The sequence below is a fragment of the Pipra filicauda genome, unplaced genomic scaffold (genome assembly GCF_003945595.2).
Source record: "Pipra filicauda isolate LSUMZ 115617 unplaced genomic scaffold, ASM394559v2 scaffold217_size2002032_pilon, whole genome shotgun sequence".
In the NCBI taxonomy this organism is placed as follows: domain Eukaryota; kingdom Metazoa; phylum Chordata; class Aves; order Passeriformes; family Pipridae; genus Pipra; species Pipra filicauda.
Window position 1 is genome coordinate 352,369 of NW_024104329.1, and position 26,412 is coordinate 378,780.

Consider the following 26,412-nt stretch of genomic DNA (forward strand, 5'->3'; position numbering starts at 1 on the left):
ATTATGGTTGCAATCGGTATGGAGAAGAAGCAAACAAAGTGGAAGCTAAAAGACCTTTAACACCCTTTAAAGTTTCTTTAGGACTGACCTATTTCACACACTTCATGACTTTCTGTTGCAGCTCAACTGTTGCCAGCACATGAGTTTTCCCTTCACTGCCCCTTTTTGTTTTGGCCTTTGCAGTTGCTGCTACTGGACTATGTGACAGTGTCCTCTTACAGAAGCCAAAGAGAGATGGAAAATGGAGCACAGACTGGGAGAGAGGGGAGAAAAAGAAAGTGGGACTTGGGGATCGTACAGGGAGAATACCTAGAAAGAATGAGTGAGGAGACAGAATGCAGAAAGGTGTCAGAGGGATACATATGGATGAGTGAGGAAGTTGAGATTGCGTGAGGTAGCAAGTGAAAAAATGAATGAGATATGTAACTATTTCTACCTCAAGATCCTGGAGCCAAACTAAATCAAACACAACTAAAGATACTGGCTGGTCTTTGTGACTGAAAGAGTTAAACAACTTGGTGTAAAGGATTCCTTTCTGTGCTGTTCTGGACAAGCCATGAAAAGGGCGTCATGCTTCTGAATTTTATTTGTCTTGGAGGTGGTGCACGGACATCCTTGTATCTCAGAGTTTCCTTTAAATGACATTGCTTGTTGGAGTTTAATAAAAGCTTCTGTCACTAGTCAGCTTTGATCCCTCCCTCTGTTTGATGACTACTGTTCACTCCATGAACACTGTGACTACTGTCTGAAAACTAGCAGAGCAGGGGGCACACTACAGAAATAACCAGCAAAATCCTGGTTTCAAGCAGTTGTCTGTTTCCTTTAAGCTTCATAAACAGCATAAGTAACCTTAGATGCTTATTACTGTTCTCTCTCTCCCCTCTCTTCCGTGTCGTTTTGCTTTATCTCTAAGAATTCTCACGTTTCATGTTTGTACTGCAAAGCAGAGAGTAATTCTATGCTCTTCTACTACAAGCACCACCATGGCTTAATAAAAATCTGGATAAATAGTAATAGGAAAATTCAGAGAGATGTAAACATAATTAAAGTCTAATCTAGTATGGCAAAGCATGCATGAGTGTATTTCAAAGAATTGATTCAGACCATAGGATATTATGGCGCCTAGCACAGGAAAATCCTGATTCATGTGAGTGGAGTTCTTGGCTGTTAGGGTAAAACTAATGCCAAAGCATGCATTTAGTTTGTTCTGAAATGCCTATGCTATTAAACTACACTTCTGAACAAGCATGTGGAATGGAATTGGGTATTAAGTGGAATCTGACTTTTACAGACATCGGTAATCCCAGTTGTTCCAACACAGCTATTCATCAGTTTAGAATTTCATAAATTCTTAAGAATGTTGCTGAGTTGATAGCTAAGGAGTACCCCACAGCCCTGAAATGGAAATGTCCTTAACAAAATGCAGTCGGAAAACTAAAAAAAAAAACGCAAAAGAAAATGGAGGGAAAAAAAAGAGGGAGAGAGAGTAGCTAGAGTAGAATTGCCCTTTCCTTGTTACTCATTCCTCCCTCTAAAGGAAGGCTACCATGCTGCTGCATGATTTTTGCAGAAATACTTCAACTAAAAGTCCCAATTCCTGTTGTGTTTCTGTAGCCTTCACATGGCTTCCAAACAGACTGTCTTGATTACTTATATTGACCTTTCCATCAAGGAGTACATTTTTGATGTGGACTTATTTTATCTATCAGTAATTATTTTACAAGGCTCTGATTTGTCAGCATGTGCATTGTATTGGAGTAGAGCCAAGACCATGCCTCAAGGACGTTTTTAGGCACCAGGCTGCAGGTAATACAACTCACCCACAATGGCAGTCTCTGACTGTTTGCTCTGTATAGATTCAATTTGTGTGACGCTGTTAAATATCTAAGCCTTTGTCAAAATGAATAGGAGATTTATTATCAGAGATAACATGACAACTACCCTCAACCTTTGCAGATGTCAAGAGCAAAGCAGTTTTTCCAGTTAGAAGGAGGACTTTGTCCGCTACCAGCAATTCATGGCGTCACACGCATGGATAGAAGTGGAGGACCCTGAAAAATCCTACCATGGAAACTGATTCAGTAAAACAAACAACCATCACAGCCCCAAACACACCAATGTTAATTGCAGAGGGACCAATTTTTTTGCCAGGAACAATGCCTCGAGACCCAAGACCTGTTTACAGGTAAAATACTGACTGCTTGTTTAGAATTTGACATAGTTGTTGCATATGTATGTGTCTTATATGCAGTGTAGTGAAATGTAAATGTAACACTCCAGTAAGCAAAGAAACACTGTTGTACCAGTACAGTGAATCTTTAACATATAACTATATATATAATTCCCAGTAGCGCTACTAAGTGTTTAGAGTGTTCATAGTGGAACAGAAATTCACGGAGAAAGTAAGATTTTGAACATAATTCTAAAATATCTCATGATTTTTCTTCAAGTGTCAATGATGCTAATGTTTTCCTGAAGCTGACCATGGGCCAAATTTTGTCCTGACTGAGCAAATCCAGTCTCCTCGCTTCAGCTGAATGGAGTAGAAGAGCAGAATTTGGCTGGATTTTACGACTTCCTTAGGTAGACAAACCTAAGAAATAACTCTCTAATGACAAAATATTTAGTCACCTTTTCTTGAAGCTCATTGGAGATCTGCTGTGCTAAAAAGCTCACTTAATTTTTCGAACAGTGCCAGCAGAACCAATAAAACTTCAGAGAAGTAGTGGTACAAGTACTCCAGTTTGATTACTGATAATAAGAGAAAAAAAGTTCTTTGAAATAGCAAAAAACAATAGACAAAAAAAAATCTGCACTTTCCCTGTAGATCCTATCCCTTTTGGGATCCTTGGGCATTAACTGCAGAAAGTACTTTTAATGTAAGAGTTCATATACATATCAATGCAGATTGCCTAACACAGCTGAAGCATCTGAGTCACATCCTAGATGACACATAGCCTTTGGGGAAAACAAAAGGAACAAAATAACCTGTTGCCTCAAGCAAAACACTCTGTTTGCTATTGCATTATATAGAAGTTTAAGGTTAACGAGATAGACCATTGATCTTCTATGCAACTGCTGATAGGTGAATAAATCAACTGCACAGCTGTGAAACTTCCTATGTGATTCTGAAAGCAGCTCCCTGTATTTCCTGGAGACTAATAACAAAATTTCTTCATAAAAGTGAAAGCTTTTGAGTTTAACTTAAAATATAAACACGCATTGTAATTTTAAAAAGTAATATGTTTAAAATAGGTATTTCGAAACTTTAAGAAGTTGTATGTCAGTAGTCAGAATGAAAGTCAGTAGGCTATATCATGTAACAGAAGAAAGGCAATATAATCATAAGTGCAAATACACATTAAGATACATGATACAATGGACATTAAGAATGAAACAAAGAATAAATAACAAGACAGACATAGCCTCAAGAAATATAAGCAGGGATAGAATTGCTCTTTCAGTAAGGTGGAAAACAGGCTGTCCTTGCATACATTCTGTTGTTTCCTTGTAAGCAATCTTGGCAGTCATGACTTTTGCAGCGAGGATACCTGAGTTCATTGGTATGACACATCAGGTTCTCAGCAGCACCAGAACACATATATGGCACAGTTTATGGAGAGGAATATGTACAGCTTTGAGCCTTCCCTATATTGTCCTGATTCAGCCCATTGTTCAAACTAACAGAACCCTCAGGTGTGCCTGAAGATCCTGAGAACAGAGGAGAGACGTGCTCCCAGCAGAGACCAGGGGAGCATCTGCTAAGGCAGAGGTGGCTGTAAAATGCAACCAGGCAACCAGGGTCAGCCAGAAAAAACTTGCTGATAAAAACAAAGAGGTTTGGATACATTTTTCTCTTTTTTCTCTTTTAACCTCTTCAGAAGATAAAACCATACCAAATCCCAGAGACGTTAGAAGCTGGACTTTATGGAGAATGGACTAGTATGCTTTGTTCACCTGTGCATAAATTCTATGTATATACCACCTGTATAACTACTGTATGGTGTGTGCTTTGCCACAGAGGATATAGGATGGAAGACCATTGCCGTGCTCTGTCTGCAAGGGCTGAGAGGGGCTGACCCTGGGCTGCAGCAGGGCCAGGGCACCCCTACCAGGGTCGAGTGGTGTTGGGAAGCAGTTTGCCAACAGCGCTTTCCAACCCTTTACATGTAATCTCGGGCATGAGTTAACAGGTTACCTTGCTGGATGGATTAACTTGTGCTCCACTAAGTCATTTTGGGATGGAAACCTGTGATTTCATTTGCAGTGCCTGCTTGCATAGAGGAGTGGGCATGCTCTACCCCAAATTCCTGTTGGGAAAAAAAGGAAGGAACAATTAAAAGAAAGGGAAAACAAAGTCCCAGCCCTTTCAGGCACAATCTTGGTTGCTGTCCCAGTAGCCAAAAAAATTACGTGAATAATTGTTAGCAACGACAATTATTTTAATAGTGCAAACATATGTTGGTTACTCATAACCAAATTTTAGTTATAAATGAGAGTTATAATGAATGCCAAAAGCAATCTAAGACTCAAGAAGGAAGATAATTTTTGAAACAGTAAGGTGAAAAGGAAAATTTGCTACAATCACTGCATTATTTGCAAAAATGTACTTTCTATGCATTTAATTTTGTTTTATTATTACATTAATAATGTTTGAATAGAACTAGTCTTTTCTATTCTAAAACTCTGTCTTAATCTGCCTGGTAGCAATAGAGCTGCTCATTCTTGCAATAGTACAACAAAACCTACTGAGGAGGAAGAAAGCTTCCTTCTTTGAGTTGGGTTTTACTATTATAAAATTTGGTTTCCATTTGTGAGTTGTGTTTTATCAGCCCAGCTCCTGAGTCGTGCCACAAACAATCCTAAGTCTTTCCATAGCTGTTTTCAGAACATGATGTGGTTTAAGCACACTTTGTCCTGCTTTTAGAGGCAAATGAATTACTTGAAGTGGATTGCTAGTCCGAATCTGAATAGACATATAATTTAAGGTTATAGTTTATACATTGCTGATAATTACAAAGCATAATTGGAAAGTGATTATTAGTAATTTGTTATTTACACTGCAAAGTTTTAATATGTTGTTTGAAAAAGGGGAAAAAATAAGCTGGTCATGCAATAGTTGGACTACATAACAAGAGTTCTGAGGGGGGGAGCAAATATATGAATGCCCAAGGAAGCATTACTGACTGCCAGTACTGAAATGAGACCCAAAATCTTTGAATGTTGGTGTTTTCTTCAGCTGGCATAACTTCTTTCCTAAGTGAATGATTTCTGTGTTGCAACTTACTTGTGTTTCAAAGATGATCAGATAAGAAAAGACAAAAAAATATGTGATGTATAAACAAGTTTTGTTATGTGGAATGGATGCTTGTAGATTAAAGACTTAGTTAAGGGCGTAATTTATCTTCTTGATCTGAAAGTAAGGAATAGTTATGTTGCTCACTTCAAAATGCCTTGAAAGAAACCCTTTTGACAGCAAATCTGTTCTTCCAGGCCTGTAAACTGTGAGCCTGGAGCCCTCTGGTGTTACTGTCCATGTAACATACATTAACCGTCTACACCAGCACAGTTCAGGGTGACTTGTGTCAATAAAGAGCTACCAAGCCATGCACTTTCTCCCACCTAATCATTTGTTGACTCTATTATTTATCTATGCTTTAAAAAAACCCCAGTAATTTAGTTTTGAGAAAGATAACTGATCTCATCCAGCTTTTAGAAAGGTTTACTTCAGAGCTATTACCCCATCTGTGTCAGAAACAACTCAGAACAAAGATAGGTCCTGTATAAAGGAAAATTTAGGAAGCCTGTAAGGCTGCTCTACTACATCCATTGCAGCACTCTGGTTTCATTTACTCCATGTCTTGTTTCAATGAGTCCTTACAAGATCTTTCATCTGGTCTTTCATGCCCAAAGCATGTTGTCACCTGTCCTTCTCTTGAATTGAGGGTTCCCATTTGCATTCTCCTAGCACTGGGACTGCATCTGTGATAGAAGTCCTTCCTTCTCCAAGGCAGGGTCTCCAGTACTTCCTCAGCCACAGGTTCTTCATGCTTCCATGATTTGCCTTGGCTTATGTGTCCTTTGCTTCCTGTTTCCCCATGCCAGGACCAAAGCCTATCTGTTCTTTTGCTTCTCTTTCTGTTTTGTTTTTGTTCTTTTTTTTGGTTTGTTTGTTTGTTTGTTTTGTTTTGTTTGGTTGGTTTGGTTTTTTTTGTTTGGTTTGGGGGTTTTTTTGTTGTTGTTGTTGTTGGTTTTTTTTCTCATGCCACCAAACTCTAGGCTGGTTTTGGCCTCTGCTGTCCCTGTCATTATCACCTCTCAGTCTTCCCCCATGCCACATGTCTCCCATTCCCTTCTTTCTCACTATATTGGTTTTTGCTCTTTCAGTGAGTTGTATGAAGTGGCTAGTGGCACAGACTTACTACATATAGACATTTCCAGGGAAGAGGATAGCTTCTGGGATGCTGAGATACAGGTGTGGAAAAACAACTAATGATCTCGAAGCAATATGCACGAAATCTGTTAGTTCAGTAGGTTAACTGTGGACAAGGAACTGTTGTGGGCCAATAAAGTGCATAATGATTGATTTTATATTATAGACAATCTCTTTTCCCTTCTGAAGAATGAGTAGGAGAATAATAATTTCCTAGCTTGCCTGGTAAGGTCAGAGAATCTGTCACGTGTTGAACTGGTCACGAATTCAGTAGTAGTGCTGCATTGGGAAACCTGGGGGGTTAGCTGGAAAGCAGGGAACAGAGCAGGGCGCCACCTGGAGCCTCACTGGGAAGCAAACAAGCCCAAGGCTGGAAAAAACAGACATCGAAGTAGTAGTTTGTCAACAGGAAGCTGGGAGGGAGGTAGGGATTTTTGGCAGCGGGAAGTAGGATGTTACTAGTAATGCTCACGGAAAACTCAGTGCTCACTTCTGAGTGGGGAAATATATGGGTGGTGGTTGTTCTGTGAAAGAAAAACAGGTGTGAGAGCAGCCTAAGCTGCTGCAGGGCACCAGCGGAAAGCCTATGTTGTTACCCTGTTACTTCCTCTACTGAGCTGTCCAAACTGTAAGGTAAGAGAAAGGTTATCACCTTTAGTTTTTTACTATTCCCCTTAGCAATCCTAGAACACTTATAAGTTATGTAAAAGATGTTTCTTGGTAGTATACAATCTGCAGTCAGATCTGTGCTGGCTGGTTCGAAGTATACTGTAACTAAAGCTGCAAAGTAACCCGTCAAACGCGTAGATTTACAATAGCACAATTTCAGGTTTGAGATTTATATGTATTGCAGTGGGCTCTAAAATATGAGACTAACTGGTTTGAAATACTTTGGATAGTTTCTGTCGGTCAGGTAAAGAATGTTTGGAGCCACAAAATATGTATAGACTCAGATGTGCTTGCTTACTGAAAGTTCACTAATTCATAGCATCTGAAGCCTTGTGCTTGGAACACTAAGTATTTGCCTCCTCTATAAGGGGCTCGGTACCACAGCCTAGAGTGACTTTTGACTTGGAGCTATGCTTTATGGGGCCAGCAACTCTGACTCGAGGGATTCAGTGAAAAGTCAAAGCAGATGTGCTGTAAAATGCTCAAAATTTATTAATCATCATTGCTTCCCCCCCATAAGGAACAAAAATAAAACAATATTCAAAAACAAAAGAAGAAAGTATACCATACCCAGACAACATGGCTGAGACTAAGAAATGGGATAACATTAATTCTGAAAGAAATGACCCACTAAATCAGTTTTCAAAAAAAAATAATAAATAGCAATGGTTCAACTTTTACAAGCTTCCTAAGAAAGAATTTACAATTATTATTATTAATAATAAACTTTTGTTTTAAAAAAATCCTTCATATGCCCCTGTTGGCAAATATATATATATACTTCTTCTGTAAACAGTTAACCACAAACAAAACAAAAAAAATCCATATTTTCATACAGTTACTATGCTGATGGTGTTATGTAAACAAAAAGTAGTGTGCAGCAGCTTCTTGTAATAGGATTTTTTCCTTTTTCTCACAAAAAATATATAGGGAAATATGTCCATCATAAATTGTCCAAAATATTGAAGTTTACAGTTTTGAAAAAGTATGGCTTTCTGCAGTCTAAGTTTTCCTCAATGCAAAAAGAAACATATAGAAGCAGAGAGGTACAGTTTTCCTTGGTTTTTGTTTGTTTTCTGGATTTATCTTTTGATTTGTCTCAATGAACTGGAATGAAAATGTTATTAAAAATCCATCTCTCAATCTTATGTTACAGCACTTCTCAGAAGACAAATGAACAGAAAATGACAAGATGACCTTATGCTGTACTTCTCAAGGAGGTAAAAGACATAAAAGAAAAAATGGGAGATATATCAATAATGAAAACTGAAATTATGTAGACAAGACATATTGGGGTTTTTGCAGAAAATATCATCTGTTCATCCCAAATTTTAGCTGCTCTTGACACTTCCATATTTTTTCAAAGTTTTTTTATTTTAGTCTTATGTCCAGCCCTTGTTTGGCAACTTGTCTCCAGTTCTAATTTTTGACATTTGCCTGTTCCTGAGAGGTCTTTGTCTGGCTTGTCTCCTGTTGGGTGCTGTCTTGGGGAATGCACTGAGCAGTCACACAGCTGCATTTCTCCACATAGGTGTATGAGTGATCAAGGTAGGTTCCATCACTGCATGTCAGAGTCACCTTTCTTTGGCTGGTCTTGATTTCCTGACAACATGAGCATTTGTGTTCCATTGTGTTTGTCTTTTGAGAATATCTGATGGAAAAACCAATCGAAGAGAGAGATTCAGAATTTATGTGAGAAATACCACTGCCCCTTCCACCCATTACAAAACATAACCAAAAGTTGTTTACTTGCATGTGGGACTATTGCTCAATATTACCATTCTTACAGTATTGTAGTGAAATATAGGTAAGTTGTTCCTAATTATAAAAATCAATGGATCTAACTCTTCATTAAGGCCCAGAAAAAAATAAAGGAGTTAATCCAGGTCACACAGTGAGCCAGTTCAGTGAGAGGAAAACAAGAAACAAATAACCTCGCTTTTACATGGGCAAAATCTAAACTGACACTGAACAGGCTGATAAACATTGTGAATCTTGAGGTAATTTAGTACAACGTCACGTCTGTTTGAAATTCTAGTTAATTATCACAATGCAAACAGTTGATGATTAGGTGGATGTTGGACACATCAGAAAATCACTTGCAGTTTGCTTTGTGTAACTGGTGTAAAGAGTAGAAGACAGGAGACCACAATTATCTTTTATACCACTCACCGTGAGTAAGCATCACAGCTGCCTTCACAGTATGTCATCTCAACAGGTGCAGGAGATACACATCCGTTATATTTGATGACAGCTGTAGTATTGTGCTTCATACAAACTAAAGCCATCACAAACCAAAAGGAAATAGGTTAAGATATATGTGCATATAAATAGATAGCTGTGTATGATAGACAGTTGGTAATGAAAAACTAAGAGGGATGGAGCTGAAATAGGAAATTAAGTCACAGTACACTTTTTTTTAATAATTGCTAAGGGCCAAATGAAGATTCTTGCTTTTTGTGTTATCAAATGGGTGAATTTTTCCCTTTTTCTTATGCAATTTTGGTGCAGGATGCAGAAATAAAGAGCAGTACAATGGCAACTGCTCAGTGCACACCCACTTCCCAAGACTGGCTTCCCTTTCTTCCTTAAAGAGGATGTATCTATGGAAATTGGAGGGTATTCATAGTCTTTGCCCTCTCACAGAAAAAACTAACATTTAACAGTATGGGATGGGAAAGTTCACCACGTCTTTGTTTCCCAAGGCCCTAAAATGCATGCTGGAGATGTTCTGTTCCTTTCTTTTTCCACCTGTTTCCTTTCTCACTCCAGTGTGAAACAGCGATCCCAAACTTGGTCTATATAAGATGGGCTAATATACCTAATAAGGCACATATTATCATTACTTACTCTTAACAAAATTATCATTACTTACGCTTCGGTTTTCTTCGGCACTCTATACAGCAACCATCGTCAGATAACTTGATGTCATTCTTTAGTGGGAAAACATATAAAGGTAACTCAGGTTTCATATCTGCATACTGAAGCAGACTTTCCCTGCTTCCTAAGTTTCTCTGGCACCAGAGGGGTTTTTTTTTGTATTGACATGGAATCTAATTTCAAGCAAGGCTAAATATTAAGGGCACATAACTACTAAAATATTAATAAGAGTTCTTTGAAAGCTGAAACAGGGAAGGACCAGAACTGCTTTGTTGTCATCAGAGTTCAGTAGTAAAATTTCAGATACAAAGCTTATAGCAAATGTAGGTCAAAATATTGAGTGACCAAAGCCAGCACAGGTGAAGGATTATGTCCGACAGGGGAACACAATGAATGAAATAACTGACTTGCCAGAGGTGTGGGGCTAGTTCTAATCTACCCTGAGTATTAATTTGAAGGAAGTAGCTTATTTTCCTTCACCTTTCCTTTCAATTAGTGAATTCTAAAAAAAGCCCCTAAAATAATTTATAATCTTAAATAGTTTAGGAATAACCCCCCAGTTATTTTTCAAAAATCAATATGATTTTTGCATTTATGTCACCTGACACTTTTAGGAATCCAAAACATTATGCTGTACCCTTTTCTCTACTGCCCAATCTCCAATGAGGATTGATATATCACCCATTTTAATTTTGAGTTGCCTTTCTGAAATAAAATCTCACAGGGACCAGATTAAGAGAGGACAAAAAGAGAGCTACTTCCTATATGATGCTTCTGCTAGGTATTTTCCTTGGACACCATGACCCTTTTGTCACTGGTGTTAGCCACTGCAATCTTTTCAAATATGAGAACTGGTAGAGCAGTACTTACTACATCACATTCATCAGGGTTAAAGGCAGGACAGCTTGTCTGTCTGACGACTTGAATGAACTGGTCAGCATGTTTTTCACATGTGTAGACTGTACAGTTATCACCAGGTGGGTTCCAGTATTCTCCTTCCTGAAAGGAATCAAAATTAAAGTGAATAAAAATCTTCTTAAATAAAAATGAAAAAAAAAATCAACACCCAAACCCCAGTATCTTATCATCACTGTGTACAGCAGTTTGATTATTCTGAACAAATTTTCTTGAATTTCAGCTGATCGTTATTTGCCATGTTATCATACTGCCACAAGTGTTTTTCATTAACCAAGTGAAGAGGTTCTATTTTTATCTGGGTATAGATGAACTTTTTGTGTGAATAGGGTAAGTATGTGGACTCATTTGGAAGGAATTTTTGGGTATGTCCATTCAGATACATGGAAGAATTTCTCATGGCTTCACTGACTCATCCTGTCATAAAGCTCTCAGCTAATTTAAGATAAGCTGTTTGGAGCTGAAAGCTGCCTCCACAAATAAAATTATCCTTTGAGCAAAATGGCTGCTACATTTTCAGAGCTGAAGGGGTAGATAAGGGCCCATTGCTTTCACCTGTGTATTTTTCTATGTTGATTTCTGAAAGCTATTGTTCAGTATCACAGTTCCTTCTTGAAGTCTTAGAACTGAAGTTTCATGGCATAAGATACTATTTAAACTGTGTGGAGGCAGTCCGCTCCCTGCCTGAATAAGCATGTGTCTAACATGAGAAAAGATGCAGGAAATAAATGTGACAAATACAAGGAGCAGAAAGAATGAAAAGACTGGCAGAGTTCCCCAAAAGTGAACTAAACTAGTGATAATTACATAGACCACGTGTGTAATGTTGTGTCCCACAGTCACCACACAAGCCTCTGCCTTGCACGAGCCGCAGCACTGTCCCGGTTCCTCTGTATACTTATAACCCTGTTTTGAAAGAAATAGAAAGGAAATGACATTGAGTCAGGTCACTGACCTTAACTAGTGGTTATTAGAGCTGAGTGGGGAAGGAATTTCTGACAGCAAAATAGCACTCACCAGTGGGCAGTATGTGTCACAGGTAACAGGCTTGCACTTGACAGTAACACGGTGAGGCCTTAAGTAAGAGGATTCAGAGCAGGTGCATTCTTCGCAGGGGCCTGATGGAATGACAGTTCCAGGCTAGGAGGAGTCAGGAAAAAAGTCATTATTAGTCAGTAAACGCAAGTTGCTCTGTGTATGTAAGTCACAGACAATACAAAGATGTATAGGCTAAGCTATCCCTAAATACAATTTTAGTTTTTATTTAAGAGGAGTTTCTGGTTTGGTAATAACAATTTTGGAATTAAATTCTACTCATGCAGAAAGTAGAGCAGAAAATGCTTTTGCTTTTACAGAAGATGTTGATTTGCTAACCTTGATTAATTAATATTATATAATTATATCTCAAGCCTTTCTGCAAAATATAGGCCATGATAGAGATCTCAAAACCATTGCATGGTGAGCTATGTGAAGGTGTATTTTTATAGTGATTTACTCTGTGTACTTACCGCATAGTAAGTTTCATTGACTACACAGCCATGTCCTGTAAAGGAAGAAAGATGATGTCTTAGAGGTGTAAGTTTTAAGAGGCAGAAGTGTGTAAAAAGGTTCCAGCTTTGCAGGCCTGTGGTGGTAACCTTAAAACACTCATTTACAATGAGGCCCAATATGGTAGTACAGATAATAAGGTTTTCATAAACTTAGAAAAATATAGCAGTAAATAACACATGAAGAAAGTGCACAATACTTACTGCATTCAAAGGTAGGACAGCATTTTCCAGGCTGCATTATTGTGATTATTTCTTGTCCCTCTAAGCACTGGGGCGTGACCTCAGGGCAGAGGCTGGTGTTGCAATCTGTTTCATGGAAGAGAATACACAAAATAATGAACTCAGAATTTTTAAATAAAAGCAATTTTGTTTGACATGAACTTCAGAAGTTTTCCGGTGGGGCAAATATGATGTTGTTTGCCTAAGACAGTTTAGTGACTATTTCAGTCTGCATGCCCAGGTGTTTTCAGAGTGAATGGGCTTTTCCATAACACTTGTAAAACAAAACATTGTATGAGAAGAACACAGTGATGATTGCTGGAAAGAGATAATTCCAAAGAGAAATTTGTATCAGTTGGAAAATCTGATGACTGTCAGTGGGTCAGGAACTTTCCTGAGCAATTTTTAAATGTTCAAGACTATGTTTTTTTAAGTTAAGATAACTTTCTAATACTGATCTTTAGAACAGAAAATATTGTGAATAGTTTTTGAATATTGTTTCAGATGGTGGCAGCATTAAAGTTTTTCAGTGTTAAATTATAGAAGATTTCAGTTACTTCTGTGTCTAACTATATAAAATCTTTTAATCTTTAAATTTGTTATCTTCAGACATTTAGTACAGCTATGCAAGAAGGCCCTAAAAAGTGTGATGAGGGAGAAAAGCATTATTACATCCATGCAAAGTATTAAAAAAATTGCTGTAGTTTCCCAAAATGAATATAGTGTATTCCCCATAATAAAGAACTAAGACTACTTACAGCACTCAGTCCTAGTACAGCATGGATCTTCTGGTATCTGTATCTGAACAGGCATGTAACCTGGTTCATCACAAAATACTTGCTGTGTCAGAGAACATTTGTGTTTTGTACAGTGCACCTTAAGAGTATTTTTGTCACAGACACATTCCTGGCAATCTTTTGTCCATTTTTCTCCTGGCTATATAAAAAAGAAAAACACACACAAAGAGAAGAAAAAAAAAAGTAAATTCAAACCAAAACAATTCTATTTGCTTCTAGTTGACATATTCATGGATACAGTGATAGCTGATTATATCAGCCTTTTTGTATTTTTAGATTTTAAAAAAGACCTCCAAATTGAAGCTTCTTAGGGGAAGATACTGGAGGCCACTGAAGGTTCTGAGTGTGTTCACAAAGCTATGACTTTGTTATGTCAGCATGAGTGATAAAGGATTTCTGAAGGAGAAGTGATTGAGCTTTGCATGCATTTTTGAATACAAAATATGACAAACTCATTTGCACATTAGGTTGCAGATTTGTATGCAGCTGAGGAACTAAGAATGCAGACTGTGAACAATATCAGCAACAGGTAAAATTTGTTATCCATCTCTCCCTTCATTTATAGTAACTTTAGCAAGACAAACTTCTGTAAATTAAAGAAACTGTATGTGAGGTTATTGACAGAATACTTCACCACTTCCTGTTACATTTCTGAGGGCTGCTCTAGCACTTACTATTTTTAAGACTAAAAGGGAACCAACATTTGAAAAGACAAAGTCTTCGCCAACCTAAGCAAAGCTTTGTTTTAGTGGAACACTAAGTATCCTCTTGTTTCACTTATCTGTGCACTTTAAGCCACATTGATTGTGATACTCACCCATCTGGGTACTCCATTTGGTTCCCTGCAAGCTGGAAAGAAAAAGAAAAATACCCAGACAATGAAATGAATGGAGATTCACACCACTGAAAATTGACATATGTGCAGTTACAAATAAAAATATTGTGAAGATAAAGCTAACAAGAAAATGAATATGCAGACTAGTTCTGAAATATAGAGTTCTACCGTCTTGGTAGGTCTCATATAAGGAGGGATGATGAAAAAAAGATAATATTATTATTCAATTTTTAGATGGGGAGACTAAAGGAGCTTAAAGAAGCTGATTTGCTGATGATCTGACCATGTAGAAGACAGCAGTAGAACTCAGGCCTCCTGACTAACAAACCTGATCTCTATTTATTCCCTGAACTAGCTACAGATTACTTACAACATTCAGGGACACAGATATTGCTCTCTGCACTCAGGAGTGTCGTTCCTTCAGGACAGAAACAGCCTTCAGTTATTCCAAAGCCAGGATGCTCAACAGAGCTAGAATGAGAGGAATGTATGTGTTTGAGTACAATATTTTTGCGATGAAGCAGGAGACAGAACAGCATATACAGAAGGTTGACATATCAGATACAAGAGACAAAAAATTTACACTTCCTGGCGTGCAACAAGAAGCACATATAGACAGAGCTGATTGATATTTATAAATCTTGAATAAGTTATCCAAATTTGCAACACATTTTGTTATGAAATAACTCAAATTTCTAAGGAAAGTGGATAGCCAATAATAGAAAAAAATAAAAAGAAAAATATAAGCAGTTGTTTCAGGATGGGGGGTTTTTTTGCCTTTCCTTACCTTTGATCACAGGTATCAGGATTAATGGGCCCACATGGCTTGTATACCAAGCTTGCTGGACAGCTGAATGCTATATGGAAAAAGACCAAAAAAAAACTTAAAAATTGACTGCAGATGCATTTTTGCTGCAAAAATGACTACAGCTTTGCCTTCGTCTGCAGCTTCTGTGAGAAAGGACCCTGCTGGATTTTTGTTGACAGCAGCCAAGTGTTAGATAGAAGACATGTTTACTGAATAAAAAACTAACTTCTACCATTTATCACATCCATTTTGAGTTCTGCAATACTTACAGCATGTATTGTTGGTCTTTCCTCTCCAGTCAATGCAGACACCTCTAGACGCACACTCTGTAGCATATATCTCCAAACTGGAACACTGCATGGATTCATCATCTATGCGACATCCATCGAAAACACAGCCTTTGAAAAATGGTTCTGGTGGTATCACAGCATGACATTCTGCAAAAATCCTGCAGACAGTAAAGAAAGCCCCTTCTATGTTAATGAGCCATTATATAAAGTCTGTTCCTGTCAGACAACACTTTCCACTTAATAGTGTGTGACTTTCTGTTTCAGAAAGGAAGGTGTGAAGAAACAAACCATAGGAATGGCCAATAAACTGGGAGTTAAGTTCAGGAAAGATTAGGAAATCTGAAGCTCCTTTTATTTTCTGGAGAGGTTAATGGTCATAGTGTTTCTGTATGTGTACACAGCTTTTCATCAGTCTGAGACCATAAATTTAGTGTAAAAGGCAACTGCACTGGGTTGAGGAAAAAAAGGGATGACAAAAGTAGTCTAGAGATAGAAAAATTACACATAAAATAGCTCAGAACTTATAAGACAGTACAGAAAGCACATGTAAGAGGGCCTTTATAAAGGACTCAGCTAAAAAAAAGCTGTTTTCAGCCTACACAAGTATAGGAAATACTTCAGGAAACAAGCATTTGTGCTTTTGGAGCTCCATGTTTTACATAAAATGTACAAAGAATGAAGGATGCTTCTTGACTGTTTGTGTCTGCTTTCTTAATCTGTTTGATAACCAGTTTCTTTATGGTTTGTACTGAATACCCAGTTCAAATGTAGAGTTAAGCCTTTGCTTAATACTGTAACTAAGAGTTATTAAGCATACCCTGGCAGGATTGCAACCAAGGAGTATGGATTTTAGTGCTTGCTGCATCCCTTATATTCTCACTTCACCTCTCCTTGCTCAGTTATCTTTGACTTGCAAGTCATTTAGGCAGAGCTGTTTCCTTTCCAAAGGCTTTTTACGATATATACATACATATATGTATATATTCTGTCGTTAAGCAAACATTTTCAGCTATTATAACATGCTAGGGCTATAGTTGTTATTCTTCTTCTAAGATACTGGAAGTTTTGTCTAGAAAGAAAGAATTTGTTCAGGTTTTTTCCTTACTCGCTCAAGATAAGCTTGCAGAGAGGAGGTGTTTCACAATGAGGCTTTGGTGGAGGTGTGGTTATAGTTGGTACTATTGGTACTCCATGACACGTCTTGTTGTCATCAACAATCCAGTGATGAGCCATTTGGGGACAGGAAGAAATGATCTTACCGCTTGGTAAACGGCATTCATCTGCTTTGTTATTTGTACATGTTCCTGGAAGAGACAAGCTGAGTAAGTCTCATAAGCCACGTTAGAAATGCACAATACATTACTGTGCCGATATGTCTGGATGTGCTCATGAAATGCATATGGTGCCTTGCTTCATAGGTAGTGCTTTCTTTACAGTTATATGAACTTTAATTTATGTTCTAGAAAAACAAACAAATCTAAAACCCCAGCGCCAAAGAAAAAAACCCTGATTGCTGAAATATTGAGCTTTTGATATCCTACAGAAGTTGAAGAGCAGAACTGTTTTCACTTCCATTTTACTGCTCTTTAAAAATTTCTGTCAGTCATGAGACTGCATAGCCAGAGTGGGTGAGAACAACCATGGTAGGATGGGGAAAGAGCACCACCTCCAATGAGTGCATCTGTCTTACCACACTGTCCTTCAGTGTTGTTGCCAAATTTGCTGTATGGGAGTTTCACAGAGAAGATTAGACCACTAAAGGTGATAGTTGCACCAATCTCTTTTATTTCAACAATCATATTGATGCCAAGAGTGGAGAAAGAAATGCCGTCTTTTTCGAAGCCTGGTTTGACAATCTTTTTGTTGAAGTACATCTGAATACAAGATTAAAAAAAAGAAACAACAAAAGACAACTTCAGAATAAGCACTGCTTCTGACTGATTGTTTTAAGTAATATTTAAATTTTCTAATCTTCATAATTATTGCATAAGTCCATATGGTTGTGCATCACATCCAATACTCACTGGCATCTCAATAACAGCATATATTTACATTGATATCTCAGCTTGAACTACTATATTCATAAAATGTGATAATAAACTAAGTGGCCTTTATGTACTGTGTTTGTACAGATTGTGTACTAATGCACGGTATTCTATATTCAAGTATTTTCTTTGTATCCCTCCTAATTTTGTGTATTGCGAATATTTTTCCTATGAAAATGAGCGGTAGTTTTCTTTAGCTACAGAAATATTTCTGCCATTGCATAATAACTTTGCTGGATAATCACACTTTTCTTTTACAACACATTAATTGGCACTGGAGGAGTTACCTGAATTCAAAATGAAGTCAGATGTCCCTAGTGCCAGTTTTATGTAGTGGTCATATTTATTTGTTAGCCTAAGCTTTTTAGTTTGCAGCCAGTATCTTATATGAGCTAACAAAGGTGAACATATTTCCCTAATAGCTTTTTGTCAGAAGTTATTCTGCAACTCCCTGCTCAGTGAACTGGGATAAAGTTAGAGTTAAAACTGTCAGTTACTGTTTTCTTTTGCAGGGAATCACTAGAAACAGCATGCCTTTCTGACTGAGAGTTTGGCATGGCTTTGTAAGGGGAGAGTGCCTATTTAGACAACCTTTTCCTCCCCATCTTTGCATTGTCTAATTAACTAATAGATTCCTCAGTATAAGAGTGGGACTGACTTTTCATTTTCACTGGCTTGCCAGCGCTAGTTCAGGATCACAAAGGTGACACTCAAAGTCAATTCTTTTCTTCAGCTATACCTCTTTTCCCAGTAGGAAACTGAAGGGGGAGTCATGTCAGGGCTCTATTTGGCACCTGAAGTTCCCTATGCAGAGAAAGCAGTCCCTAGTCATCCAGCTGACAAGTGATACATACCCATATTCACTCTAAGAGTAGAATCACACTTGTGACTTGCATTTGTGTTTGCTCATTATCTGTTTGTTTACAAAAGTGAATGGCACAATGTACCAGTTTTCATGAAATATGAATCAAGCACCAGTGTGAGCATTCTTTGTGCCTTCTCTATCAGCTCTATTATTCTGTTTCCTAGTATTATCTACATGTAAACATACATAATACATAATCTGCATAATGCTAAGCTGTTCTCGTTCTTAGAATCCAGTGCAGTCCTTTTCCCCCCCTCCCATAACAATACCCTCTGCCCTCATCACCTCCACAATATGATATTCTAATAGACTATCTCAAATCAGCATCAGTAAGGCTTGTGGACCTTATTTCTTTTTTGTAAAAATAGAGAAAAAAAAACCGCATTTTACCACATTGGTCATGACACCATTCATGAGTTCCCGAGTCAACACCACTTCTGCAGATTTGTAGAAAATAAGAATGGATTTAGGGCAGGAGAGTCCATCTCTTGCATCGCAGTAATAATTGTCGATGTAAACACGGAAGTTGTCATATTTAGGAATAATCTGTTTCACCAGGACGTAAGTGCAGTTTTCAAGGAAAGTATAGTAGATTCCATCAAATGTGATGTAATGAGGGTCACCCCATCCACTACACACACCTGGTATGAAGGAAATATTTGGAAGATTAAGATGATAATTAATGAAGAAGAAAGATTAAGAAACTCAAGTGAATATACTGTAATTAAAAGAGCAACCTTAAGAAAAGAAAATACCCATTTAGTCCATGCAAAGCTTTGCTTTTTTCAAAAAACCTAATTCCTTAATCTACTGGTGCTTACATTGACACTCATATCGGTAACAGCAGCCATTTTCATCAGGTACTAGGACTGGAGGATATTTGTTTGCACAGGTAATTTCCTTTACAGGTGGGCAGTATGTTGGTACTATGTCTATATCATTGTCTCCTTTACAGATGACTTCTGTACAGTTGGATAATTTGTAATGTTCTCCAGGCTGAAAAGGGACAAAAAATTCTTGTCACAGAAGATAGCAAATGGGTATAACCTTTATTAAATCTGAAGCAAAGACTAAAATGAAAAACTGCACTGGTAGTAAAAGATTGCCAATATTCCACATGATAAATTTCTTTGATGCTAAAAGAAGGTGGGAGCCTTAATTAGAGCTGTTTCTTCTGCATGAGGAGCTCTTCAGGGGTTTAGGGTGGTAAGTCTTAGGTTAAAGGAACTTTATACTATGTATAGTGCACTCCACTGTCAGCACAGACCACCACAAAAGGAAAAATAAAAGTGTATGGAAGTAGGAGGGCAGAAGAGAAGCAGATACAAGCCTCCAGAGGAGATTAAATATTTGTGTTTAGTGAAACAAGACGATCCACAAGAAAACTCATTCTATTATGGCAGAGAGATCTTATTATTGATGCAGTGCATCAGTGTTTTACTACCACTAAAGTAATTAGAAAAGAATAATGTAACTTGCTTTATCAGTATAAAATCCTGAAATTAAAAAAAAAAAAATTCAAATTTTAAGTCATATTTTGCCCATCACTAGTAAAATAATTACAACAACCTGTACATCTAAGCTTTATGGACTACAAGCTATTACACACTGCTGTCACCTGAAAAAGTATGTTATTTCAAAAGTCATAAAAAAAGTCAGAAATTACATACCTGTAGGAGAGGGTATGTATTAGAAACACAGCCGTGAAAATGAGAACTTTTCGTAGTGGTTGACAGAGGAATTGATGTTGTTGTGGTAGACCACTCAGAGGAAGTAGTGGATAAAGGAGTAGTGACATTACAAGGTACACTGTGTCGCTCAACAGTACATACTGGGCTACAGATTGCATAAAATCTACATCCATCACTATCCATTCTGTTGTAAATCAGATCACCTGTAAAAAAGAGAAAACACAGAAGTACAAAATAAGACAAATAAGATGAAAAAAAAGAAAAAAAAAAGGTAACAGGAAAAAATATTATAAATAAAATTTTAAAAAAGTAACTAATAAAAAAAATTAAGATGCCGCAAAATAAAAAAAAACACTACAAAATATGAACTATATTCCCTTAAAAGACAGAAAACTAACCAGGGGAAAAAATAGAGTCGCCAATCTTGCAGAAACATGGCGTTGTTAAAATCGGAGATGGAGTCCTGGTCCAGAAAGGTTCGCTTCTGGTACTGGTGGTGGTGGGGCTGGTGGTGGGGCTTTCGCAGTTGTAGTTGGGGGTGCAGCAGAGGACGCGTATCCTGTAGTTGAGGCACATCTTGAATTTTCCAGTCTGGTCCTCGTTCTTGCACACCAGTCCATAGTGGACGTCGCACTGCACGACCTGCCCCACCTGCTGGACGGGAACGTCGGGGTAGTCCTCCGCCCGGCACTCGATCTCCTTTGGACGCTGGCAGACGTGCTTCCCGGCGGCCCGGATGTGCTGGTAGGTTTCGAAGTCTCCCTGGTTGGGCCCGGTGGAGGGGAAGTCGACGTCGAACCATTCGCTCCAGGTGCACACTTCAGGTTCACAGGGGGTGGTGGATGTGGTGGAGGTGACGGTGGGAGTGGCTGTGGGAGGCGTTGGCGTGGGGCTGGTGATGGTGGTGGAAGTGGACGTGGTTTCTGAGGAGGTGGGCAGCGTGGTGGAAGAGTGGAAGGTGGAGGTGGAGGTCGTGACTGAGGTGGAGGTTGGGAGCGTGCTGCTTGCCGTGGGCCTGGTGATGGTGGTGGGGCTGGTGGTGGGGCTTACGCAGTTGTAGTTGGGGGTGCAGCAGAGGACGCGTATCCTGTAGTTGAGGCACATCTTGAATTTTCCAGTCTGGTCCTCGTTCTTGCACACCAGTCCATAGTGGACGTCGCACTGCACGACCTGCCCCACCTGCTGGACGGGAACGTCGGGGTAGTCCTCCGCCCGGCACTCGATCTCCTTTGGACGCTGGCAGACGTGCTTCCCGGCAGCCCGGATGTGCTGGTAGGTTTCGAAGTCTCCCTGGTTGGGCCCGGCGGAGGGGAAGTCGACGTCGAACCATTCGCTCCAGGTGCACACTTCGGGTTCACAGGGGGTGGTGGATGTGGTGGAGGTGACGGTGGGAGTGGCTGTGGGAGGCGTTGGCGTGGGGCTGGTGGTGGTGGTGGAAGTGGACGTGGTTTCTGAGGAGGTGGGCAGCGTGGTGGAAGAGTGGAAGGTGGAGGTGGAGGTCGTGACTGAGGTGGAGGTTGGGAGCGTGCTGCTTGCCGTGGGCCTGGTGATGGGGGTGGGGATGGTGGTGGGGCTGGTGGTGGGGCTGGTGGTGGGGCTTACGCAGTTGTAGTTGGGGGTGCAGCAGAGGACGCGTATCCTGTAGTTGAGGCACATCTTGAATTTTCCAGTCTGGTCCTCGTTCTTGCACACCAGTCCATAGTGGACGTCGCACTGCACGACCTGCCCCACCTGCTGGACGGGAATGTCGGGGTAGTCCTCCGCCCGGCACTCGATCTCCTTTGGACGCTGGCAGACGTGCTTCCCGGTGGCCCGGATGTGCTGGTAGGTTTCGAAGTCTCCCTGGTTGGGCCCGGCGGAGGGGAAGTCGACGTCGAACCATTCGCTCCAGGTGCACACTTCGGGTTCACAGGGGGTGGTGGACGTGGTGGAGGTGACGGTGGGAGTGGCTGTGGGAGGCGTTGGCGTGGGGCTGGTGGTGGTGGTGGAAGTGGACGTGGTTTCTGAGGAGGTGGGCAGCGTGGTGGAAGAGTGGAAGGTGGAGGTGGAGGTCGTGACTGAGGTGGAGGTTGGGAGCGTGCTGCTTGCCGTGGGCCTGGTGATGGTGGTGGGGCTGGTGGTGGGGCTGGTGGTGGGGCTTACGCAGTTGTAGTTGGGGGTGCAGCAGAGGACGCGTATCCTGTAGTTGAGGCACATCTTGAATTTTCCAGTCTGGTCCTCGTTCTTGCACACCAGTCCATAGTGGACGTCGCACTGCACGACCTGCCCCACCTGCTGGACGGGAACGTCGGGGTAGTCCTCCGCCCGGCACTCGATCTCCTTTGGACGCTGGCAGACGTGCTTCCCGGCGGCCCGGATGTGCTGGTAGGTTTCGAAGTCTCCCTGGTTGGGCCCGGCGGAGGGGAAGTCGACGTCGAACCATTCGCTCCAGGTGCACACTTCGGGTTCACAGGGGGTGGTGGATGTGGTGGAGGTGACGGTGGGAGTGGCTGTGGGAGGCGTTGGCGTGGGGCTGGTGGTGGTGGTGGAAGTGGACGTGGTTTCTGAGGAGGTGGGCAGCGTGGTGGAAGAGTGGAAGGTGGAGGTGGAGGTCGTGACTGAGGTGGAGGTTGGGAGCGTGCTGCTTGCCGTGGGCCTGGTGATGGTGGTGGGGCTGGTGGTGGGGCTGGTGGTGGGGCTTACGCAGTTGTAGTTGGGGGTGCAGCAGAGGACGCGTATCCTGTAGTTGAGGCACATCTTGAATTTTCCAGTCTGGTCCTCGTTCTTGCACACCAGTCCATAGTGGACGTCGCACTGCACGACCTGCCCCACCTGCTGGACGGGAATGTCGGGGTAGTCCTCCGCCCGGCACTCGATCTCCTTTGGACGCTGGCAGACGTGCTTCCCGGTGGCCCGGATGTGCTGGTAGGTTTCGAAGTCTCCCTGGTTGGGCCCGGCGGAGGGGAAGTCGACGTCGAACCATTCGCTCCAGGTGCACACTTCGGGTTCACAGGGGGTGGTGGACGTGGTGGAGGTGATGGTGGGAGTGGCTGTGGGAGGCGTTGGCGTGGGGCTGGTGGTGGTGGTGGAAGTGGACGTGGTTTCTGAGGAGGTGGGCAGCGTGGTGGAAGAGTGGAAGGTGGAGGTGGAGGTCGTGACTGAGGTGGAGGTTGGGAGCGTGCTGCTTGCCGTGGGCCTGGTGATGGTGGTGGGGCTGGTGGTGGGGCTGGTGGTGGGGCTTACGCAGTTGTAGTTGGGGGTGCAGCAGAGGACGCGTATCCTGTAGTTGAGGCACATCTTGAATTTTCCAGTCTGGTCCTCGTTCTTGCACACCAGTCCATAGTGGACGTCGCACTGCACGACCTGCCCCACCTGCTGGACGGGAACGTCGGGGTAGTCCTCCGCCCGGCACTCGATCTCCTTTGGACGCTGGCAGACGTGCTTCCCGGCGGCCCGGATGTGCTGGTAGGTTTCGAAGTCTCCCTGGTTGGGCCCGGCGGAGGGGAAGTCGACGTCGAACCATTCGCTCCAGGTGCACACTTCGGGTTCACAGGGGGTGGTTACTGTCGTAGTGGTGGTGGTCTGGTGTCCAGTGCGTGGTGTAGTTGTAATTGTCAAGGGCGTTGTGGTCGTGGCAGTAGTTGTTTCTTTTTGAGTTTGTGCTGTTTTTTTAGTTGTAGTTCTTGTAATAATGTGATCTGTTTGTGGTGCATTTGTTTCTGGTGGTGTTGTCTTGTGTTTTGTTATCAAGTGTGGAGTTGTTGATACTTCTGTGGATGTTGTACTGAATCCTGTTGAAGAAAGTGTAGTTGGTTCTGTTGTTTTTGCAGTACTAATACTTTCAGTGGTTGTTTGGCATGGTACTGTTATATTTTCACAGCATTTAAATCTTAGTTCATAATTATAGCAAATCGGCGGCAATTGGTCTTTATTGTAACATTTCAAGCCTTCTTCTGTATTGCACAGGATATTTTGCTCCAGGAGAGGATATGGTGTGTTAGGAAACCTCACTGCTCTGCATTCCACATCCCTTCTGTTAGCACAGACTTTGTATCCTTTTTTTTTAATGTTCTGAATGGTGTCGAAATCTCCATCATCATAACCAGACCCTGGATAACTGACATCATACCATCTGGACCAGTAACATTCTTCTTTAAAGCAAAGAGAAGGTGTTGAAGTAAAGGTGGTGAGCGGTGTTGTCATTATGGTTGTGGTTGTTGTTTCTTCAGATGTTGAATGTATCAATGTTGTACTTTCAGAAGTTGTAGAGACTGGATATGTTGAAGAAGAGCATGGTACAAAAACACAGCATAGGACTCTGATCTCATAATTATTGCACATTGTTGAAATTTGGTCTTTGTTGTAACATATAAGCCCAGCTGTTGTACTGCATTCTACTTTTTGGCCAAGGTCTTTCAGTGGTATATCAGGGAATTTTTCTGCTCTGCATTGAACATCCCGTGGAGCTTTACAAACTTCATAACCTTTAGCTCTTAAATCATTGAAGGTTTCAAAATCTCCACCGTCATAGCCGGGGGTTTGCAGACTGCCATCATACCATTCTGACCACTCACAGACTTCATGAACACATACTGATGTGGTTGGTGACACTGCAAATGAGAAAAGGAAGAGACCATGAAACTTAAAATAAATTCCTGTAGATATGATCTTTTTATGTTATTTTGAATGGGCGAACAATTTTCCTAGTGTTATTTTTCTTGCATTGTGATCCTGTAGGGCATCAGTTTAGCATAGTTTTAGTTTAATATGATTAATATTAATTTAATAGGGTGTAATTTAATATGGTGTTTCAGAAGCGGATTTGTTTTCTATGTTTATTTCCTTGTTACTGCTCTCATTTATTGTGAGGTTGTATTAATTTTTTCATGCTGTGCGTGTGGGCATCGTTTTGTAGCTAAATTTTACTCACTAATAAGCAGAATACACTCTTATGTCCTATAAAGAATTTACCTGTGGAAGTACTGGCAGGTGGTGTAGTGCTGAAATGAAATGTTGTTGCTGTTGTGGGTGACGTTGAGATTGGACACTCATAGATAATCCTTTCAAGTGTTCCATTGGAACCACAGATTGCAACAATACACCCTCCTGTTCCATCTGTAGTGTTGTAGACCACATCTTTGTAGTTATATTTCTGTCCCTCATAGAAGCAGACACATTCTGTAAATCAAAATAGGATGTTATTCCTTGCTATCTGAAACACAGAACAGAATACCTTAAATGCATCCTAATCATATAAAAACAACTTTGTCAACATACCGTGTTCGTTATATCTGCATTCTTTGCCATGAATTGTACATTCACTGGAAAAGAGAAAAATTAAGATTATCAATGTGAATATATCAGTTCATGACATAATTTTGTTGTTTCAACTTTTTTTCTATCAGTCTATTCATTGTGTGTTTAAATGTAGAATGCCCCTATGTTCTCTGAGTTAGAGCTTCAGTTCTGCTGTACAAATTCAGGCTAGGTTATCTTCACGCAGTTCTCTGGCAAGAAAGATAACTCTTCTGTGTCAGCCCATGAAACGTGCAGCAACCTTATCAGTGCTTTTGGGAGCTGAGCAAAGGTGTGAACAAGGGTCATCTGAGATGTTCTCATCACTCTGATAGGTCTACTTATTTTTTGGAAGGGAAAGTGCAGTAAATGTATCATTTACATTCATAAGGATATATACAAAGGATCACTGTATCATGGATGTTGAAGTAATCTACACAGCAAATTTCCATCAGACTTCCAAAAGATGCAAGAATGCATTCTGGTTTTAGATGGAATTTGTCTATTATGTTTTAATAACTGAATCTTGATGTACTTATTTACAGTGACTAAGGGCATCTATACATTGAATAAACTTAAATAAATATAAATATGTACTTATTGCTTCAGGTTTAGTGCTGTTAATGGCCTAGACCATGTAGACAAAGATGTCTATGAACTGCAAAACATGCCAAAGAAGTTGGGTTTGCTCAAATGGGCTTTGTGTTAAGATTTTTTGCTATTTGCATTGCACTACTTACTGTATTCAAGCGCAGCTACTTTAAAGGTGTCTTAAGACAATTGTTAACTGCTTAACAACTGATTCTGCTAACTTTGTACTATTTTATAGAAGGCTTAGCAGCACTTGTTGCAACTTGCCATCAGTAATGTGTGGTAATACTTGCAACTATGGGACAGTTGCAACTATGCAAGTACCAGTGAAATAGCAGAAACAAGCTCAAAACCACGTATATGAGTTGGCTGCTAACTTCTAGAGAATTTCATACAATGAGTTTAGGGATATCTTAATACAAATTCTAGGACTATTCCCTAACTATTGTTATTTTATTTTTATTTGATTTAATAATTATCATAATAATTTAAAAGCACTTTAATAAATATACAGACTAAGTAGTAAATTAATCTCTCAATGGTGAAATGT

The 26,412-nt window shown here is 40.3% G+C and overlaps 1 protein-coding gene and 1 long non-coding RNA gene across 2 annotated transcripts in view; both read right to left on the reverse strand.

Annotated features, from left to right (window-relative positions):
• Positions 1 to 11,996: 11,996 nt before the first annotated feature.
• Positions 11,997 to 13,459, reverse strand: LOC120323238. The gene is made up of 4 exons (XR_005563529.1): positions 13,425 to 13,459; positions 12,649 to 12,753; positions 12,406 to 12,440; positions 11,997 to 12,037 (listed from the first exon to the last, which is right to left on the reverse strand). It is a non-coding gene; the product is annotated as an uncharacterized LOC120323238 (long non-coding RNA).
• A 794-nt stretch (positions 13,460 to 14,253) lies between these two features.
• The window catches only part of LOC113989511 (mucin-5AC), a 31,699-nt gene continuing 19,540 nt past the window's right edge, over positions 14,254 to 26,412 (reverse strand). The window contains exons 28-39 of the mRNA XM_039381201.1: positions 25,254 to 25,297; positions 24,948 to 25,154; positions 20,396 to 24,586; positions 19,977 to 20,200; positions 19,128 to 19,302; positions 18,697 to 18,947; positions 17,087 to 17,270; positions 16,502 to 16,700; positions 15,376 to 15,554; positions 15,086 to 15,155; positions 14,669 to 14,769; positions 14,254 to 14,312 (exon numbers count right to left, since the gene is read on the reverse strand). Coding sequence (XP_039237135.1) covers positions 14,254 to 14,312; positions 14,669 to 14,769; positions 15,086 to 15,155; positions 15,376 to 15,554; positions 16,502 to 16,700; positions 17,087 to 17,270; positions 18,697 to 18,947; positions 19,128 to 19,302; positions 19,977 to 20,200; positions 20,396 to 24,586; positions 24,948 to 25,154; positions 25,254 to 25,297 — 5,884 coding nt within the window. The remainder of the gene's footprint in view (positions 14,313 to 14,668; positions 14,770 to 15,085; positions 15,156 to 15,375; positions 15,555 to 16,501; positions 16,701 to 17,086; positions 17,271 to 18,696; positions 18,948 to 19,127; positions 19,303 to 19,976; positions 20,201 to 20,395; positions 24,587 to 24,947; positions 25,155 to 25,253; positions 25,298 to 26,412) is intronic.